General features: G+C 39.5%; 1 protein-coding gene and 2 pseudogenes across 2 annotated transcripts in view; 1 reads left to right on the top strand and 2 right to left on the bottom strand.

The window, feature by feature from the left end:
- The window catches only part of CUNH5orf22 (chromosome unknown C5orf22 homolog), a 29,215-nt gene that overhangs the window by 4,385 nt on the left and 4,201 nt on the right, over positions 1 to 20,629 (bottom strand). For both annotated transcript variants that reach the window (XM_032279045.1, XM_032279046.1), the window contains 6 exons: positions 19,464 to 19,613; positions 14,703 to 15,132; positions 12,188 to 12,250; positions 11,829 to 11,950; positions 6,562 to 6,628; positions 2,516 to 2,655 (listed from right to left, as the gene is read on the bottom strand). In XM_032279045.1, the coding sequence (XP_032134936.1) occupies positions 2,516 to 2,655; positions 6,562 to 6,628; positions 11,829 to 11,950; positions 12,188 to 12,250; positions 14,703 to 15,132; positions 19,464 to 19,613 (972 nt within the window). The remainder of the gene's footprint in view (positions 1 to 2,515; positions 2,656 to 6,561; positions 6,629 to 11,828; positions 11,951 to 12,187; positions 12,251 to 14,702; positions 15,133 to 19,463; positions 19,614 to 20,629) is intronic.
- On the bottom strand, positions 10,293 to 11,776 carry LOC116552128 (annotated as a pseudogene).
- LOC116552320 lies at positions 16,613 to 18,044 on the top strand (annotated as a pseudogene).

Raw genomic sequence — 20,629 nt, forward strand, 5'->3', positions numbered from 1 at the left:
TCTACTGAGTACTCAAGTAAGTGAAAAGGCAATTTTTAATTTTTTGAGCCTATGATACAGTTTGGCTGTGTCCCCACCCAAATCTCATCTTGAATTGTATCTCCCATAATTCCCATTGCTGTGGGAGGGAGCTGGTGGGAGATAACTGAATCATGGCAGCAGTTTCGCCCATACTATTCTCGTGGTGGTGAATAAGTCTCATGAAATCTGAGGGTTCTATAAGGAGAGACCCTTTTTGCTTGGTTCTCATTCTGTCTTTGCATGCTGCCATCCACTTAAGATGGGACTTGTTCCTCCTTGCCTTCCACCATGATTGTGAGGCCTCCCCAGCCACGTGGAACTGTAAGTCCAATTAAAGCTCTTTCTTTTGTAAATTGTCCAGTCTTGCGTATGTCTTTATCAGCAGTGTGAAAACAGACTAATCCAGCCTAGAATGGAACATTCTTCTATATATAAAAGTATTAAAAAATGCATTAAATACCAACTACTCTGTAAATTGGGGAAAGACTGGACTTTAACTGCAGACCCTTATGAAGAGGCTGTTCAATGACTAAAAAAAACCTTGTCATTATGGCAGTGCTGCTTGTGGCATCTGGTCAACACATGGTATCTGTCTGCATTTGTAACTGCTACATTTACATCACGCAGTGTAACTGCTACAGTACATTTTTAACTGCATCTCTTAAAAAGGTGAGTCTAGTGTGGCATTTTAATATATTTTATTATCAAATATGTTAATTCCTCCTATATGTATAGGTATTATGTGTATGGTAGGTTATATTACCTATAATGTATATTATCTATGTGTACATTATAGGTAATATGAATATTATCTATATATTTGAATTATATATATATTACGTAATATATATATGTATATATATATTACGTAATATATATATGTATATATATATTATGTAATATATATGTATATATACATTACATAATATATATGTGTGTATATATATATGTAATATATATATATATATACATATATATACACACATATATATATAGGTTACATAATATGAGGTTTTAGAATGATAAAAGGATGTCACAAGGCCAGGTGCAGTGGCTCACACCTGTAATCCTAGCACTTTGGGGGGCCGATTACCTGAGGTCAGGAGTTTGAGACCAGCCTGGCCAACATGGTAAAACCCTGGCTCTACTAAAAATAAAAAATTAGCCGGGTGTGGTGGCATGTGCCTGTAGTCCCAGGTACTCATAAGGCTGAGGAAGGAGAATTGCTTGAACTTGGGAGGCAGAGGTTTCAGTGAGCTGAAATCATGCCATTGCACTCCAGCCTGGGCAACTCCGTCTCAAAAAAAAAAAGGATGTTACAAAATGTTTGTCATGAATTACATATCATTAGTCTGAGTGTTTAAAGTACTTATTTTAGAACCTTATACTTCCATATAAACCAGCCCAAATATTAACATAGGAAGGCATTATTAAATTGTTATAATTATTCAGTAATTATGTTCAAATTTAAAACACGGCAGCAGCTAAATATTAATTGGTAGGACACAGAAATGAGGATTCTTGTGTTCATCTGAAAATTCTTGTGTTCACCTGAACATTACCAACTTCAAAGACAAGATAACAATAACTACATTGTTTGTGTATCATCACTGATATAGAAGAGAAAATACAACATCTAAATTTTGAGCTGAGTAGGTAAAAAAAAATAGTATTATTATATTAGAAATCATTAGATTTACCACAGAGATTGTATTAGTTTCCTACTACTGCTATAAAACATTACCACAAACTTAGTAGCTTAAAGCAACACTAATTGATTATCACATAGTTTTGGAAGTCGGAAGTCCTAACATAAAAGTGCCGACAGGGCTGCATTCTTTTTGTAAGATCCCAGGGATAATCTGTCCCTTGGCCTTTTCTAGCTTCTAGAGGCTGCCTGTGTTCCTTAGTTTGTGGCCCCATCCTCCATCTTCAAAGCCGGCAGTGTAGAATTTTCGAATCACACTCTGATTTTGATCCTCCTGCCTTTCTTTTTAAGGACCCTTGTGATTACATTGGGCCCACTTGGTGAATCCAGGATAATCTTCTCATCTCAAAATCCTTGGGTTAATCATGCTGCAAAGTCCCTTTTTTTTTTTTTTTTTTTGAGACGGAGTTTCACTCGTTACCCAGGCTGGAGTGCAATGGCGCGATCTCGGCTCACTGCAACCTCTACCTCCTGGGTTCAGGCAATTCTCCTGCCTCAGCCTCCTGAGTAGCTGGGATTGCAGGCATGCGCCACCATGCCTGGCTAATTTTTTGTATTTTTAGTAGAGACAGGGTTTCACCATGTTGACCAGGATGGTCTCGATCTCTTGACCTCGTGATCCACCCACCTCGGCCTCCCAAAGTGCTGGGATTACAAGGGTGAGCCACTGCGCCCGGCCCTCCAAAGTCCCTTTTATGCACATAAATATAATGCAACATATTACAGGTTCCAGAGATTAGGATGTGGGCATCTCTGGTTTGCCATTATTCAGCCTAACACACTTACCTTGCAATTGTCACAAGAGTAGGCTTTGGTAAATTTTTCAGTAAATAATGTACAGATTGAATAAGATACTCTATTTCTTGTTCTGTGCTGATATGGTGAGGAAGTTCTGAATAATCACAGGTCAAACCAGCCTGGTGAACCTGAAAATAAGACAATTAAAAATTACACTGTATGATGGTTGTTTTTAAAAGCTTCTTTAATCATTAATGGCCTTATTGACAAATCTTTATTTTTATTGATACATAAAGGATGTACATATTTTCAGGGTACATGTGATAATGTAATACATTCATAATAGCATATAAAGATCAAATCAGGGTAACTGGGATATCTAACACCTTAAATATGACAAACTTTTAATTTTTAATATTTTTATGCATTGGGATTATTTTTTCCCTAACAGTTTATATGTCATAAAAGTTACTTGCTCTTTGAAGTGTTGGTAGAACGCGCCTATATACCTGTCTGGACCAGATGCCTCTTCTTAGAATAGTTCTTTAACTACTTCTTCATTTTATGATTATTGGTTTTTCGCTGAGTCAATTTGGTAATTCATTTTTTTTTTTTGAGACGCAGTCTCGCTTTGTCAGGCTGGAGTGCAGTGGCGTGACCTGGGCTCACTGCAACCTCTGCCTCCCTGGTTTAGGTGATTCTCCTGCCTCAGTCTCCTTGGTAGCTGGGACTACAGGCACGTGCCACCATGCCCAGCTAATTTTTGTATTTTTAGTAGAAATGGGGTTTCACCATGTTGGCCAGGATGGTCTTGATCTATTGACTTTGTGATCCGCCCGCCTTGGCCTCCCAAAGTGTTGGGATTACAGGCATGAGCCACTATGCCTGGCCAGAAACCTGATGGTTTTAAAAACAGGAACCTCCCTATACAAACTCTTCTTGTACACTGCCATGTGACGTGTGCCTTTCACCTTTCGCCATGATTGTGGGGCCTCTCGAGCCATGTGGAACACTAAGTCCATTAAATCTCTTTCTTTTGCAAATTGCCCAGTCTTGGTATGTCTTTATTAGCAGCATGAAAACAGGCTAATACAGTAAATTGGTACCAGTAGAGTGCGGTGCTGTTGAAAATGTGAAGCAACTTTGGAACTGGGTAACAGGCAGAGGTTGGAACAGTTTGGAGGGCTCAGAAGATGGCAGGGAAATGTGGGACAGTTTGGAACTTCCTAGAGACTTGTTGAATGGCTTGGACCAAAATGCTGACAATGACATGGACAATGAAATCCAGGCTGAGGTGGTCTCAGATGGAGATGAGGAACTTGTTGGGAACAGGAGCAAAGATGACTCTTATGTTTTAGCAAAGAGAGTGCTGGCATTTTGCCCCTGCTCTAGAGATGTGTGGGACGATCAACTTGACAGAGATGATTTAGGGTATGTGGTGGAACAAATTTCTAAGCAGCAAAGGATTCAAGAGGTGACTTGGGTGCTGTTAAAGGCATCCAGTTTTTTTGAGAATGGTCTTGTTCTGTCACCCAAGGTGGAGTACAGTGGTGCTATCTCGGCTCACTGCAGCCTCTGCCTCCCAGGTTCAAGTGATTCTCTGCCTTAGCCTCCCGAGTAGCTAGGATTACAGGTGTGTGCCACTACACCCAGCTAATTTTTGCATTTTTAGTAGAGACAGGGTTTCTACATGTTGGCCAGGCTGGTCTTGAACTCCTGGCCTTGAACTCCTGGCCTCAAATGATCTGCCTGCCTTGGCCTCCCAAAGTGACGGGATTACAGGCGTGAGCCACCATGCCTGGCCAAGGCATTCGTTTTAAGAGGGAAACAGAGCATAAAAGTTTGGAAAATTTGCAGCCTGACAATGTGAAAGAAAACAAAATTCAATTTTTTTGAGGAGGAATTCAAGCTGGCTGCAGAAATTTGCATAAGTAATGAGAAGCCAAATGTTAATCCCCAAGACAATGGGGAAAATGTATCCAGGGAATGTCAGAGACCTTTGCGGCAGCTCCTCCCATCTCAGGCCTGGAGGTTTAGGAGGAAAAAATTGTTTCATGGGCAGGACCCAGGGTCCCAGTGCTGTGTGCAGCCTAGGGACTTGGTGTCCTGTGTCCCAGCCGCTCCAACTATGGCTAAAAGGGACAACATAGAGCTTGGGCTGTGGCTTCAGGGGATGCAAGCCCCAAGCTTTAGCAGCTTCTATGTAGTGTTGAGCCTGTGAGTGCACAGAAGTCAAGAGCTGAGGTTTGGGAACTTCTGCCTAGGTTTCAGAAGATGTTTGGAAATACCTGGATGCTCAGGCGTTAGTTTGCTGCAGGGGCAGGGCCCTTATGGAGAATCTCTGCTACGGCAGTATGGAAGGGAAATGTGGGGTAGGATCCCCACCCAGAGTCCCTAGGGGTACCGCCTAGTGCAACTGTGAGAAGAAGCCCACTGTCCTCCAGACCCCAGAATGGTAGATCCACTGACAGCTTGCACTGTGTGCCTGGAAAAGCTGCAGACACTCAAAAACAGCCTGTGAAAGCAGCCAGGAGGGAGGTCATACCCTGCAAAGCCACACTAGTGGAGCTGCTCAAGACAATGGGAGCTCACCTCTTGCATCAGTGTGACCTGGATGTGAGACATGGAGTCAAAGACAATCATTTTGGAGCTTTAAGATTTGACTTCCCCGATGGACTTCAGACTTGCATTGCCCCTTTTTTGGGCCAATTCCTCCCATCTGGAATGGCTGTATTTACCCAATGCTTGTATACCTACTGTATCTAGGAAGTAGCTAACTTGCTTTGTTTTTACAGGCTCAAAGGTGGAAGGGATTTGCCTTGTCTCAGATGAGATGCTGGACTGTGAACTTCTGAGTTAATGATGAAATGAGTTAAGACTTTATGGGACTGTTGGAAAGCCATGGTTGGTTTTGAAATGTGAGGACATGAGATTTGGGAGGGGCCAGGGATGGAATGATAAGGTTTGGCTGTGTCCCAAACCAAATCTCATCTTGAATTGTAACTCCTACAATTCCCACATGTCGTGGAAGGAACCCAGTGGGAGGTAGCTGAATTGTTGAGGCGGGTCTTTCCCACGCTGTTCTCATGATAGTGAAGGAGTCTCACGAGATCTCGTGGTTTTAAAAATGGGAGTCTCCCTGCAGAAGCTCTCTCTGGACTGCTGCCATGTGAGACATGCCTTTCACCTTCTGCCATGCCTGTGAGGCCTCCCCAACCATATGGAATTGTAAGTCCATGAAATCTTTTTCTTTTGTAAATTGCCCAGTCTTTGGTATATCTTTATCAGCAGTGTGAAAACAGACATCTCTTATTTTAAAGAATACCAGCAAAATCTTATAAATTCAATCAATACTTCAATCAATACTTCAATCAAACAAGTGGTCTGACTGTATTCCATAAGTAAATAAAACATGCAAACTCAGCTTACTGAAGTAAGAGAAAGACCACACTAAGAGGCAGGAGACGTGGAAGTCTTGGCCTTGGCATCAAATCTGAGAGAAGTCATTTGAACATTTTAAGCTACAGCTTTCTCATCTCAAGTACAAGGTCAAAAGGGAAAATATATGCTTCAAAGACGGCAAAATGATATAAAAATAAAAGAAATTATGACTCAAAGTATCTTTGGTCACAGCATTCAGATCCCTGTTGACAAACACCTAACACAGTTAAAATGTGCTAGTCACAGCTCTCCCTTTTTTCTTTGTCTTTTGGTTTCGCAAACAGAAAAGGTTTTAAATAGGAAGGAAAAAAAAGGAAGGAAGAAGAAAGCATAAATACTCATCCATAAAAAACAGACAATTTTAGAAATTGTGTACTTTTGGCTGCTGAAGAGAGATCTGACCACAGACAAAATTTAAAAAAACACACAGGACTTTTGCCCGATACATAAAATTGAGGAAAAAATGTTTTTTTCTGGAACTTTTCCAGTATTCTATTTCAACGTATGTGTTTTTTCACTCATTTCTTAATAATTCTTTCAGACTTCACAGGAGCACAAATAAAAACGAACTACTTTAGCAAAAAGCAAATTTTTCTACCCAGAAAATTGTCTTTCTAAAGGGTCAATTTTATACTTTAATATAAAATATTTACCATTTCATAGTCTGGTACTTCCATCCGTTTTTTCAAACTCTGTACAAGGGGAACTAGTGATTCCATTCTGGAAAAAAGTCACCCCACTCAAATTAAACATCACAGCCACCACAACTAAAATGACAATAGCAAATGATACATTATACTAACATTTACCATAATAACATGCTTCCTATGGTACTTAGGAAATAAAATATAAAGCTGTTCAAATATCTTAAAATATTAAGAAATAAATGTTTCCTGTTTTCTTACCTAAAAGATTACAGATTGCGTTAAGGATTAAAAGTCAGCATTCAAGAAAACGAGATTTCTTCTTCAAAAATGGGAAGTTCTAGTGACTTTAAAAATTATTTTGAGGACTATACTTAACTATAGTAACCATTTTACTATGTATATCAAAATATCATGTTGTACACCTTAAATATTTACAATAGGCCAGGTGAGGTGGATCACACCTGTAATCCCAGCACTTTGGGAGGCAGAGGCAGGCAGATCACCTGAGGTCAGGAGTTTGAGAACAGCCTGGCCAACATGGTGAAACCTTGTCTCTACTAAAAATACATGATCAGCCGAGTGTGGAGGTGCATGCCTGTAGTCCCAGCTACTTGGGAGGCTGAGGCAGGAGAATTGCTTGAACCTGGGAGGCAGAGGTTGCAGTGAACCGAGGCCAAGCCACTGTACTCCACCACAGGCGATGAGTGAAACTCTGTCTCAAAAAAATAAATTATTTTGATTAGCAAGAAAATTAAGTGTTGTTAGCATGCTGTGATGAAAAATGAAGCTGTTTCCCGAAAGCTAAAAAAAAAAAAAAAAAAATTAAGAATTGTTTATTGGTATATATAATTATTATTACTATTCTTATTGAGACAGGTTCTCGCTCTGTCACCCAGGCTGGAGGGCAGTGGTGTGATCATGGCTCACTGCAGCCTCGAACTCCGGGCTTAAGGAATTTCCCACTTCAGCCTCCTGAGTAGCTGGGACTATAAGTGAACACCACCACATCTGACTAATTTTAAAATCTTTTTGTAGAGATAGGGTCTTGCTATGTTGCCTAGACTGGTCTTAAACTCTGGGCCTCAAGTAATCCTTCTACCACAGCCTCCAAAAGTGTTGGGATTATAGGTATGAGGCTAGGCTTGGCCAGTATATACAATTATAACCAGAAAAATCCTACATCATCTGATATAACATTGGTGCACTTAAGGTATTAAGTTCAGGTGAAACCCTTTGGAAGGTCTGACTGGCTGATGTTTCTAGTATTTTAATCCCTCCTCCACGAATATTCACTAATTTGCTGGGAGGGAAAAAAGAAAGAAAAAAGGACACCTGGAGGCCTGCCTGCTTGCCCACTGGTCCTGTTACTTTTTTCTTTTCACTAATGACATTTTCTAGGCTTTTGGACCCTAACCACTCACCTCACTTCCCTAGACATAGTAAAGACTCCATGCTGAGGGTCTGGCTCTCTAGGGTCATGGTTAGTTTGGGGAGACTTTCTTTGGGTCACATCTACTTTTCCTTTATGCTATTTTTTCCCCCTCAATACTGAGCACAGTCTAAACTCACTACTGTTGTAGTCTCAGCATATCTTCAAGTCTGTGATAGAACTCTCTGCTGGTGATGAGGAGCTAACTGGGCATGCTCAGTAGGCAGAGTGTTGTTTCAGTGGAAGTCTTTAGAAGTCTGTGGGCTGGACTTAAGGTTTCCAGGCCTATTGTTGTTGTTTAACTTTTAAACTTAGTTTGAGGCTTCATGAAATAACAAAATAGTAGATATTTTTCAGTATTTCTAGGAAGACTCCTGTCCTGTGACTTATTTCTCTCTCTCCCTCTTCTATCGGTTTAAAAAAGAGGGAATCATTTTCAGAAGCAGCTCGCTATACTAAAGAGGAAAAAGCAATAACTGATTTTTTTTTTTTTTTTTTTTTTGAGACAGGGTCTCCCTCCATCACCCAGGCTGGAGTACAGTCGTGTGATCTCAGCTCTCTGCAGCCTTGACCTCCCAGGCTCAAGTGAACCTCCCACCTCAGCCTCCCAAGTAGTGGGGGCCATAGGCGCACGCCACCATGCCTGGCTACTTTTTTGTATTTTTTTATAGAGACAGGATTTCACCATGTCACCCCGGCTGGTCTTGAACTCCTGAGCTCTGGCGATCTGCCCACCTTGGCCTCCCAAAGTGCTCAGGTTACAGGTGTGAGCCACCACACCCAGCCATTAACAGATGTTAACGTGCCTAATCAGTACTTATTGATGTGATTAATATTACTGTGAATTATTCTTCCACATCACTGCTGTGTTAAGTCTCAATAATTAAAACTTTAAGATGTTTACATTTCAGGGATGTTTCTGAATATTTTAAGTAAAAATTACAATGAGTATTTTGAATAGATAATACATGCACATAGAAAAATAAATAATTTCTCACTCATATACTTTATCATTTAGCCATAGAATTCCTCTCCCCAGAGGCAACCACTGTTCCAGTTTCTTCCATATTCTTCTAGAGATCTGCTGAATTATTTTTAATAACCATAACATGACAAATCTTAGGGCTATTCATGTTCTGGCCTAAAGTACTATGATTCTAATTTGCCATTTTGTCTTGCTGTCTTACAACTGATTTTCTTTTGTTTACACCAAAGAGAATAATATGACAGTTTGTGGGAAATTAATCTTAAAATATGCTAGTTCAGAGGCAGGGGGTTGCAGTGAGCTGAGATTGCGCCACTGCACTCCAGCCTGGGTGACAGTGCGACTCTGCCTCATACAAAACAAAACAAAACAAAAAGCTAGTTCTGGTTTTCCTATGCTCATGGGGACAAAAAGTTTGTCTGATGGTTTTATTTTAGTTTTCTGGCCATTCGAGTTTACATGATTTAAGAAATATTTTGGAGAAAAGTAACTGTAATATTTATGTCAATATTCTTTCACGCCAGCTTCAATACCAAAGGCTTTCACTCCAAAAGAATGTCTCTCTCCATACTTTCAAGGTAATATGAACAGTCAGTCAAATAAATGACCTGATGGAGAATCTAGCCTTCAAATACTGCTCCTTCATGTCAAGAGATTGAAAATACCCTTCCACTTGTATTTGAGTTTTCCTTAAAAGAAGGTAACATTTTCACATTGTAATTTACTTATCAAGTAATTTACTTTTCTGTTGTTAGGTTAGTATTTTTTTCTTATTCTACTTAGAACAGGGAATGCCTATGTACTACTCATCTTTAATTCTCTATAAGACCTTGTACAATATCTCATATTTAGGGGCAGCTACTGTACAAAGACTAAAAACATGTCCGCTCACTATGTGACTTTGGGCAACTTACTTAACCTTGGTTTCCTCATCTATAAAATTTACATAATAAAACCATGAGACTGTTGTAAGGAGTACATGAGATAATACAAGGAAAAATATTAAATAAAGGGTACACAGGAAACACCCAATAATGTTAACTATTGTTAGTAAATGTGTTAAAACTTAATATGAATTCTTTTTTCTTTCTCTCTCTCTCTCTTTCTTTTTGGAGACAAGGTCTCTGTCACCCAGGGTAGAGTGCAATGGCATAATCACAGCTCACTGCAGCCTCAAATTCCTAGGCTCAAGCAATCCTCCCACCTCAGCCTCCCAAGCAGCTGGGACTATAGGTGTGTGCTACCATATCCGGCTAATTAAAAACCTTTTTTTAGAGACAGGGTCTTGTTATGTTGCCCAGGTTGGTTTGGAACTCCTGGCCTCAACTGATCTTCTCCCGCCTCAGTTTCCCAAGTAGCTGAATACTATTTTTTTTTTAATTGCTCTCTGTAAGTTTATTATCTGAAAAATCCTCATAGAAAATTGTTTGGTTTAGCTCTCAGCATCCCACTCCTGAGCTCTGACAAAGCCTGCCTTCTTTTCAGCTACCTGATCTTTCTTCTGAGCAAGGGACATTTTGGGACGGTTCCATCTCTTCTTTATAACGTCTTTCTTGGGCTTCTTTTCATAGACTGGATTCTCTCGTATAGCAGCATGAGCTTTCTTATACATCACAATCATGTCTGGAGTTACACCTTTTTTTTTTTGAGACAGAGATTCTCCTGCCTCAGCCTCTGGAATAGCTGGGACTACAGGCGCGCCACCACGCCCAGCTAATTTTTGTATTTTCAGTAGAGACAGAGTTTCACCATGTTGACCAGGATGGTCTCAATCTCTTGACCTCGTGATCTGCCCGCCTTGGCCTCCCAAAGTGCTGGGATTATAGGCATATGCCATGGCACCTGGCTACGCCATTCTTTATGTTTTGAGAGAACTGTTTCTTGTAAGCATCTTCATCTTCTTTTCATAGACCAGATTCTCTTGTATTGCAGCATGAGCTTCCTTATACATCTCCTCCATCATGTCTGGAGTTACGCCATTCTTTATGTATTGAGAGAACTGTTTCTTGTAAGCATCTTCATCTTCTTCCATTAAGTAGTGCATGTAATCTGCAACATTCTGGCCCATGATGTGCTTCTGGTATACTTTTGCATTAAATACCTTGCTTTCAGAATACTAACCAGGGAATCGTTTGGTACTGTGAGGGATAGACAAGCCTGCATCCACAGATCCCTTTAGGGTGCTAAAAACTTTATTGCCAGTGGTAGTTCTGGTAAGGTGTGCGTCCAAATAGCAGGTAAAGGCTATGATTCTGGCTGATCATCAATGCTTCCCACACTGTATTCATCACCAGTCACCTCCACTTGGCCTTCCTACATCTTGCCCATGCCAAACCTATTGAGAAGCCTGCGGCCCAGCAGCAGGCCAGGACAATATGCTGCAGCAGAATTTGTCAGGTCAACCTTCACACCATATTTTGGCAGTTTGTGTGCATATGCTGTGCAGACTCTCATATACCCCTCTCTACGGGCCTAAGCAATCTGACAAATGATAGTTCATGTAACAAACAGGGTTTGTTACATGAACTATCATCCTGTATTTGGGTGTGTTGTATTTATTTTTATCTTGTATCACCAAGCATTTCTGAGCATAGTAACCAGTTTTACCCTTTCATCGTCTTCTAAATTTCACTAGTTATCTCTTAAAGTAGGCCTTATTCTTGACAGCTTTAACAAACCCCGTCTTGTGGAACACAGACCCATGTCCGTGGCTCAACAGAGACCTGCAGACCCAGAAGCACTAGGGGACAGAAAGGTCCTGAATTCTAATTTTTTAAAAGCAATGTATCTTGCAAATTTAGGAACATATCTAAGACTGAAAGTTAGTAGAGTTGGGGAAAAAATGTTTGGGAGTCTTACCCAGGGTTTGAAGCCCATCTCTGTACAGTTTCTTCATCATCACCATCACACAAATCAGCAAAAGTAGCTTCTAAATCCTCTAATTGATGAATTCGATTATCAACAATATCGACCAAATCTTCCTTTAAATACATTGGAAAACTGAGATTATATAGTGATTCTTTCAAAAAACAAGCAATGTCCTGTTACAAAAAACCTTGGCTCAATTAGTTAAAACATAATTTTCAAGTACTAACCATGGGCTTCGCCAACACACACACACACTTTGAGCAGTCTTTTGAGATCACTCTAGTAATTTGCAAGATATTATTAGTTATATGATAAATGAATAAAACCCCAAAGAAACAAATGGAGGATACCTCTGTTAGGTCAGTGCTGGGTTTCTTAAATTGGTACAGCTCTTGTAAGATTTTGTACTCCTCCTGGAAAACAATACGAAAAATCCACATACCAGAAAAAAAAATGTTAAACTTTTTTTTAATGATATGCTTTAAGGAAGAGACAGCTTTGCTTGTGATACAAAAACATCTTAATTATTTAAAGTTTTGTATACGAGAATCAGACAAAATGTATACTTTAAATATTTATTGTAAATATCACTTTTTTAAGGCAACTCTATCCAGTTGGGCATGACAATACTATGTAAAAATTACCTAAGGAAGCATACTAGGGGGCTAATGAGTCGAGACAAAAATATTTTTAATAATATTCTGCTATATAAATGGCATGTCCTAGGATCTAAACAGACTTTAGCTGTTTATAGGAAATATACATATCTTTAATAACAACAACAAAGCACTCCCCATGCCCACTTTGCAGAAGAGAGCTCTGAAGTACACAGGCAATACTGGAGGCAGAATGTCAAAGACACAGAATCTCTGTCAGGGGCTCCACGTAAGGGAAGAAAGATGCTTGCTATACAGACTCTACAGGAGAATGTTTCCTTTTGTTTAGCACAGCTACATGGATCTATTATATAGGTGGGTACTTCTGGTCCCAGTAATTCTATTAGGAGCATTCTCAGGAAGAGGTTATGTCCAAGAGCTAAAATTCATTAAGCACAATGTTGTGGTATATCTTCAGTGCTTTATTCATAATAACAATCCTATGAGTTGGGTCTGATTATTCTGATTTGATACTTGAAGAAACTATGGGTCAGAAAGGTTAAGTAACTTTCCTAAGATCATATAGCTAATAAACAGTAGAGGTAACAATAGAATGTAACTCCCTCTAACTTTTGAACATGCTTTTTTCTTTTTTTTTTTTTTTTTGAGACGGAGTCTTGCTCTGTCGCCCAGGCTGGAGTGCAATGGTGTGATCTTGGCTCACTGCAACCTCCACTCCTGGGTTCAAGATTCTCCTGCCTCAGCCTCCTGAGTAGTTGGGACTATAGGTGCATGCCACCACGCCTGGCTAATTTTTGTATTTTTAGTAGAAACGGGGTTTCACCGTATTAGCCAGGATGGTCTCGATCTCCTGATCTCGTGATCCACCTGCCTCAGCCTCCCAAACTGCTGGGATTACAGGTGTTAGCTACCGTGCCCAGCCAAATTAAGAGATGGTCCTTGCTCTGTTGCCCTGGCTGGAGTGCAGTGCTGCGATCATGACTCACTGCAGCTTTGACCTCCCAGGCTTAAGTGATCCTCCCATCTCAGCCTCCTGAGTAGTGAGACCACAGGCATGTGCCACTATGCCTGGCTATATTTAAAAATAGTTTTTTTTTTGTAGAGATGGGGTCTTGCTACGTTGCCTATGCTGTTCTTGAACTCCTTGGCTCAAGTGATCCTCCTGCTGTGGCCTCCCAAAGTGTTGGGATTATACACATGGGCCACCATGCGCAGCCTGAACATGTTCTTGAAGAAAAAATGAACAATTGTCTTTCCTAATGATATTTAAAAAATTGCTACTAAATCATATAGTATAATATGCTTTTCAAAAAGTCCATTGTACCAAAGGGTATAAAGGCTCTAAATATCCTTGTGTTCCCAGGTTTCCTGATAGCACTCTAAAAGGAATAACTGCCACTGCATTTCTTATGTAACTTTCTAGAAACTTTCCTTACAAATATTTAGTTGGGTAATCAGGCATGTCACTGTTTAAGGAATAATCTGTCTCACACAGGGTTTATATATAGAATATCTCTGGAAAGGTACACAAGAAACTGACCACAATATTTGTTTCTGAAGCAAAGAACTGAAGGAATGGGGATGTAAGGAAGAGAGTGCTATATTTCAGTGTACACTTGTCCCTTGGTATCTGTGGGGGATCGGTTCTGGGACCTCCTGTGGATACCAAAATCTGCGGATGCTCAAGTCCCTGATATAAAATAGTATTTGCATATAACCTATGCATATCTTCTCATATGCTTAAAGTCATCTCTAAATTACTTATGGTACGTAATACAGTGTAAATCCTATGTCAACAGGTGTTATACTGTATTGTTTTTTATTTGTGTTATTTTTTACTCTTGTATTGTTGTTTCTAGTTGTTTTTTATTTTTTCCAAATATTTCCTATCTGTGGCTGGTTAAATCCAGTGACACAAAACCCATGGATACAGAGGGCTAACTGTATATACTTTATCCATCACCCATGTATATATTATCCCAATTAATAAATGCAAAATAATAAATACTATCTAGAGCAGCAGTTGGCAATCTATAGCCTATGGCTTGTTTTTGTATGGCCCTCAGGTTAAGAATGGTATATACAACTTTAAAAGGTTTTGAAAACAACAACAGAGAAAATCAGCAGAGAATGGGAACCCCAAAGCCTAAAATAATTACTAGCTGGCTGTTTAAAGAGTTTGCTGATTCCTCATCTAGGAAAAGCCATACAATTCTCAAGATCCATGTATTAAAAATACAACATTTACCTCAGTGAACATTTCTTTGAAGGGATTCTTGACTGAAAAAAAATCCAAGTCAATATCTAAAACAAATGCATTCCCTTTCTTCAAAATTTCCAGGACTTCCCCAGTGCTGGCTGTGGTCTGGCATTCCTGATTTCCAGAAGAACATGAACATGATGGTTCTGGACAAGTCTGGCCACTTCTCTGTGTCACTGTGTCCTTTCCCAGTCCTTCTGAAGAAGAGTCACAGTTAGTAGAGGCAGTGTTTTCCGAATCTTCCAGGGCTAGCTTTGGTTTCTTAGCAGAAGATACTGCAGCATTTTCTTCTTGACTGTTACAGAGTTTATAAGGTTTTACCATAATTACATCCAATTGTAAAGGTTTTTGGTTCTCTAGCTGGTCTTCAGGTACATACAGACCATCACTTAGGAAGTAATGATCTGTACTTGTAACCCTGAATCAGAGGAAAAAACAATTTTTAAGAAGAATGGGCAAATTAGTTGACATTTCACTATGGCTTGGCAGAAATATACGAAAGGACCTATTTCACAAAAACTGAGAGCAGTTTCTAGTATTTATACTTCCTGTTCTTCTGTAGAAATAGCAGTCCTCAAATTCTTAGCTGGGCACACAGCTGCCCCATGTAAGGACTATATTTCAGTCTGCCTTGCAGCCTGATGTGGCCAGGTGATTAAATTCAGGCCAGTGATTGTGAATGGAAGAAAAGTGTACAGAGCTTTGCTATCTTGTTCCTGCTGACTGGCATGTGAACACAGAGGGGGGAAGCCATCTTGGACTGTAAGGACAAGGGCAATATTCTAGAGATAGTGGTGCAAAAAGAGAGAAGGAAGTAGGGTTCCCCAAACTCTAGAGATGCCACATAGGCCTGGACTGTGTAGTGTGAACTCCAATTTAAGAATAAACTCTCTCAAGCTAGTGCTCCTTTGTTCTCTCTCATACCAGCTGAATCTTTATCCAAAAAAAATAATTTAAGAGAAAAATTACATCTGGAAATAATTTCTCTTACTAGAAACTCCCCCTGACATATTTTAAAGCTATGTTAATTTCTATAAAACCATAATATTTTCAATATGAAAAGTGACTTGGTAAATACTTTAAACAGTGAAGCCAAATACTCCTTCTAGAGGCATGCCTTACCCACCTAAAATAATGGTTAATATTTATTTCCCATTTGTCCTCTCCCAGCATACATGGCTTTAAACTGTAAAAGCTATTTTCCAAAAATAGATTAATGATATAATAAAACTAATGTCCAAGCTTATTAAAAACTGTACAATCCTAAGAAAGACAAGGCTGTATCCCCCAACCTAAATTTACATTCTTTTTAATAATAGTAGTTTTCCTGTGTTCTTATCATACAAACATACAAATATTTATCAAACTACACACCTACATGTATATGTGTCTCTTCCATACATTTTTACTTGCAGGAATAACCAAAATCATGAATCAAAATCTTCCAAAATTGTTAATCACACATGGAGTTTCAAATGTCTATGTCAGATTGCTGAAAATTATTTGATTTTGCAGGTTAAATTAGGCCTAATCACGGAACCATTCAATAAAAACCCTACTAGTACTTTACACATACCAGTAGTATGTACAGTATTTACATGCTGAGTCTTAATTATTTCTTTTGAACTATATCCAAAATAAATACAATTTTCATATATCACAGCAAAGCTATTTCTGCAAAAGATAAGAATCTATACTACAAAAGTTAATTGTATAATTAAGAATAAATTAGAAATAAAAAGCATCATTTTCAATGAGAAAGACTATCTTATTTTCAATGTATTACTATTTCATTCCATTATCCCTAAGGTTCTAGAAAGTTATGGCTATACTGCTTAAAATATTCACCCCATTGGCTTGCAGCCTCCCTACCCCTCCTGCAACGCTCGACTCCAGGATTCCCCTGGCTCGCTATGGCCGACAAGGAAGCAGCTTTTGATGATGCAGTGAAAAACGAGTGATCAATGAGGAGTACAAAATATGGAAAAAGAACACTCCTTTTCTTTATGATTTGGTGAAGATCATGCTCTGGAGTGGCCCAGCCTAACTGACCAGTGGCTTCTAGATGTAACCAGACCAGAAGGGAAAGATTTCAGCATTCATCGACTTGTCCTGGGGACACATATATAGGATGAACAAAACCATTTTGTTATAGCCAGTGTGCAACTCCCTAATGATGATGCTCAGTTTGATGCGTCACACTATGACAGGGAGAAAGGAGAATTTGGAGATTTTGGTTCAGTTAGTGGAAAAACTGAAATAGAAATTAAGATCAACCATGAAGGAGAAGTAAACAAGGCTCATTATACGCCCCAGAACCCTTGTATCATCGCAACAAAGAGTCCTTCCAGTGATGTTCTTGTCTTGGACTATACAAAACATTTTTCTACACCAGATCCTTCTGGAGAATGCAACCCAGACTTGCACCTCCATGGACATCAGAAGGAAGGCTATGGGCTTTCTTGGAACCCAAATCTCAGTGGGCACTTGCTTAGTGCTTCGGATGACCACACCGTCTGCCTATGGGACATCAGTGCTGTCCAAAGGAGGGAAAAGTGGTGGATGCAAAGACCATCTTTACCGGGCCTACAGCGGTAGTAGATGATGTTTCCTGGCATCTGCTCCATGAGTCTCTGGGTCAGTTGTTGATGATCAGAAACTTATGATTTGGGATAGTCGTTCAAACAGTACTTCCAAACCAAGCCACTCAGTTGACACTCACATTGCTGAAGTGAACTGCCTCTCTTTCAATCCTTATAGTGAGTTCATTCTTGCCACAGGATCAGCTGACAAGACTGTTGCCTTGTAGGATCTAAGAAATCTGAAACTTAAGTTGCATTCCTTTGAATCACATAAGGATGGAATATTCCAGGTTCAGTGGTCACCTCACTATGAAATTATTTTGGCTTCCAGTGGTACGGATCACAGACTGAATGTCTGGGATTTAAGTAAAATTGGAGAATAACAATCCCCAGAAGATGAAGAAGATGGGCAACCACAGTTGTTGTTTATTCATGGTGGTCACATTGCCGAGATACCTGATTTCTCCTGGAAGCCCAATGAACCTTGGTGATTTGTTCTGCTTCAGAAGACAATATCCATGCAAGTGTGGCAAATGGCAGAGAATGTTTATAACAATGAAGACCCAGAAGGAAGCATGGACCCAGAAGGACAAGGGTCCTAGATGTATATGTCTTTACTTCTTGTGATTTTAAACTCCCCTTTTTTCTTCTCAACCCTGAGAGTGATTTAACACTGGTTTTGAGACACAGACTTTGTTCAGCTATCCCTCTATGTAATAGGTACCACCAATGATGCTATTAGCCCAAACAGTGGGTGTTTTCTAAATATGAATGGTGGGGAGCGGGGGCTTGATTCAGCAAAGCCACAGTCTTATATTGAAATTTTCTTCAGGAATTTTCCAGTAACAAACCCAGGTCTAAAGTAGCTACAGAAAGGGGAATACTACGTGTGATTATTTTTCTTATGCTATATCCCCAAGTTTTTCAGACTCATTTAATAAGTAGAGGCTAGAGTGATTAAGGAATAGAGCCAAATGAGATAGGTGTCTGAGCCATGAAGTATAAATACTGAAAGATGCCACTTTAATTCAGGAAATAGGGGAGATTCAAGTCATATATTTGAGTAGATTCCTACTCAAATCTTGACAGTTGACTTCGCAGGATGCACATTTTCATATGTAGACCAGTTTTCTCCTGGTTTCTTCAGTTAAGTCAAAACTACACGTTCCTCTTTCCCCATATATTTTTGCTCATTAGTATATTTCTTGAGCTGTTTTCATGTTGTCTCTCTCCTTTCTGTGAAATGGTGTTTTTTTTTTTTAACTTGGGACCACCAAGTTGTAAAAATGCGTGTTTTTACCTGACAGTTATACCACAGGTAGACTGTCAAGTTGAGAAGGGTGAACCAATAACTTGTATTTGATTTAAAAATAAAATTAGTCCTTGATAACAGTTTTTTTTTTTTTTAGGAGTTAGTCCTTGACCACAAGTTTGATGCCATCTCCATTTTGGGTGACCTGCTTCACCAGCAGGCCTGTTACTCTCCATGACTAACTGTGTAAGTGCTTAAAATGGAATAAATTGCTTTTCTACATAAAAAAAAAATTTACCCCATCAGAAAAGAATTTTAAAGTCAAGAACATATTGGTATTTCTAAAGGTATGTTAGTATCACAAGATACACAAAACATTGGTTAAATAGCTCATACAGTAAAACAGTTGCACCTGTATCTCAAGTCAGAGGATGCTGTAATTTACTTTAGATTAAGTACTTATCTGAAACTAATTATATTATAATTAAGAAAATTAAAGTCCCAAATCTACTTATTCAGTTGTTGGATTTATAAAAAAATCAAAGTGAGATAATTTTGCCCTTTTACTGCTAATTGTTAAATTCAGCAGACAACAGTTACATTGAGATGTACTACTGAATATATAAATCTGTAAGATACTTCAATGGCTTAAGGAGTTTATCACCAACGAAGCCCAAATTCCCTCGGATAAAGATCACATTCAAAATCGAATTTGACCAGCCACTAAATATAAACGGTACATGATGAACATCAAGAGACTTAAAAGTTTGTTCTTGGTGTTTTGAGAACGCTTTGGAGAAACTGAGGCTTAATCTGACCCTATTTGTGGGCAGAGACTTATGAAGTTATTATAGGAATCTAAAATAAGATAGAAACATTCAATAACTTCCATATTCACAAATATGAAGAAATTACCTGATTGTTGTGGTAGAAGTGTCTTTGCCTACTAAAAAGTGGTGTCTGCCCTCTCTGATTTGCTGAGCCCATGTGGGATGAAACCATATTACATGTGAAAAATGGCCTGCATAAACCGCAGGCATAATCCAATTTTCAATACTTAATTCTCTGGAAAAGAAATAGAAAGACAACATTAAAATTTTTAGTTTTTTTTTTTTTTTTTTTCCCCCCAAGTGTAATTTCATCCACAACATTTTAAGACCACAGGTATCAAAGTGTGGTCCCTTGGTGGTTCCTGAGGCTTTTTCTGGGACATCTCTATGATAAAACTATTTTCATAAAAGTACTGACATATTGCTGGGCGCAGTGACTCATGCCTCTAATCCCAGCACTTCGGGACGCTGAGGTCAGCGGATCACAAGGTCAGGAGTTCAAGACCAGTCTGGCCAACATGGTGAAACCCTGTCTCTACTAAAAATACAGGAGCTCGAGACCAGTTGGGCCAACATGGTGAAAACTCATCTCTACTAAAAATACAAAAATTAGCCAGGTGTGGTGGTGGGTGCCTGTAATCCCTGCTACTTGGAAGGCTGAGGCAGAAGTGCTTGACCCCAGGAGGTGGGAGCTGCAGTGAGCCGAGACTGTGCCACCACTGCACTCCAGGCTGGGTGACAGACAGACTCCATCTCAAAAAAAAAAAAGTACTTGGAAGACAGTGTGGCAACTCCTCAAGAACCTAGAAATAGAAATTCCATTTGACCCAGCAATCCCATTACTGGGTATATATCCATAGGATTTAAATCGTTCTACTATAAGGCCACATGCACACGAATGTTCAACGCAGCACTGTTTACAATAGCAAAGACCTGGAACCAACCCAAATGCCCATCTATGATAGACTGGACAGGGAAAATGTGGCACATATACACCATGGAATACTATGCAGCCATCAAAAACGATGAGTTTGTCCTTTGTAGGGACACGGATGAATCTGGAAACCACCATTCTCAGCAAACTGATACAAGAACAGAAAATCAAACACCGCATATTCTTACTCATAGGTGGGTGTTGAACAATGAGAACACATGGACACAGGGAGGGGAGCATCACACACTGGGGCCTGTGGGAGGAACATAGGGGAGGGACAGCAGGCGGTAGGGAGTTTAGGAGAGATAGCATAGGGA

Source organism: Sapajus apella, unplaced genomic scaffold (genome assembly GCF_009761245.1).
Source record: "Sapajus apella isolate SASKATOON/1434 unplaced genomic scaffold, GSC_monkey_1.0 scaffold11, whole genome shotgun sequence".
NCBI classification, from domain to species: Eukaryota; Metazoa; Chordata; class Mammalia; order Primates; family Cebidae; genus Sapajus; species Sapajus apella.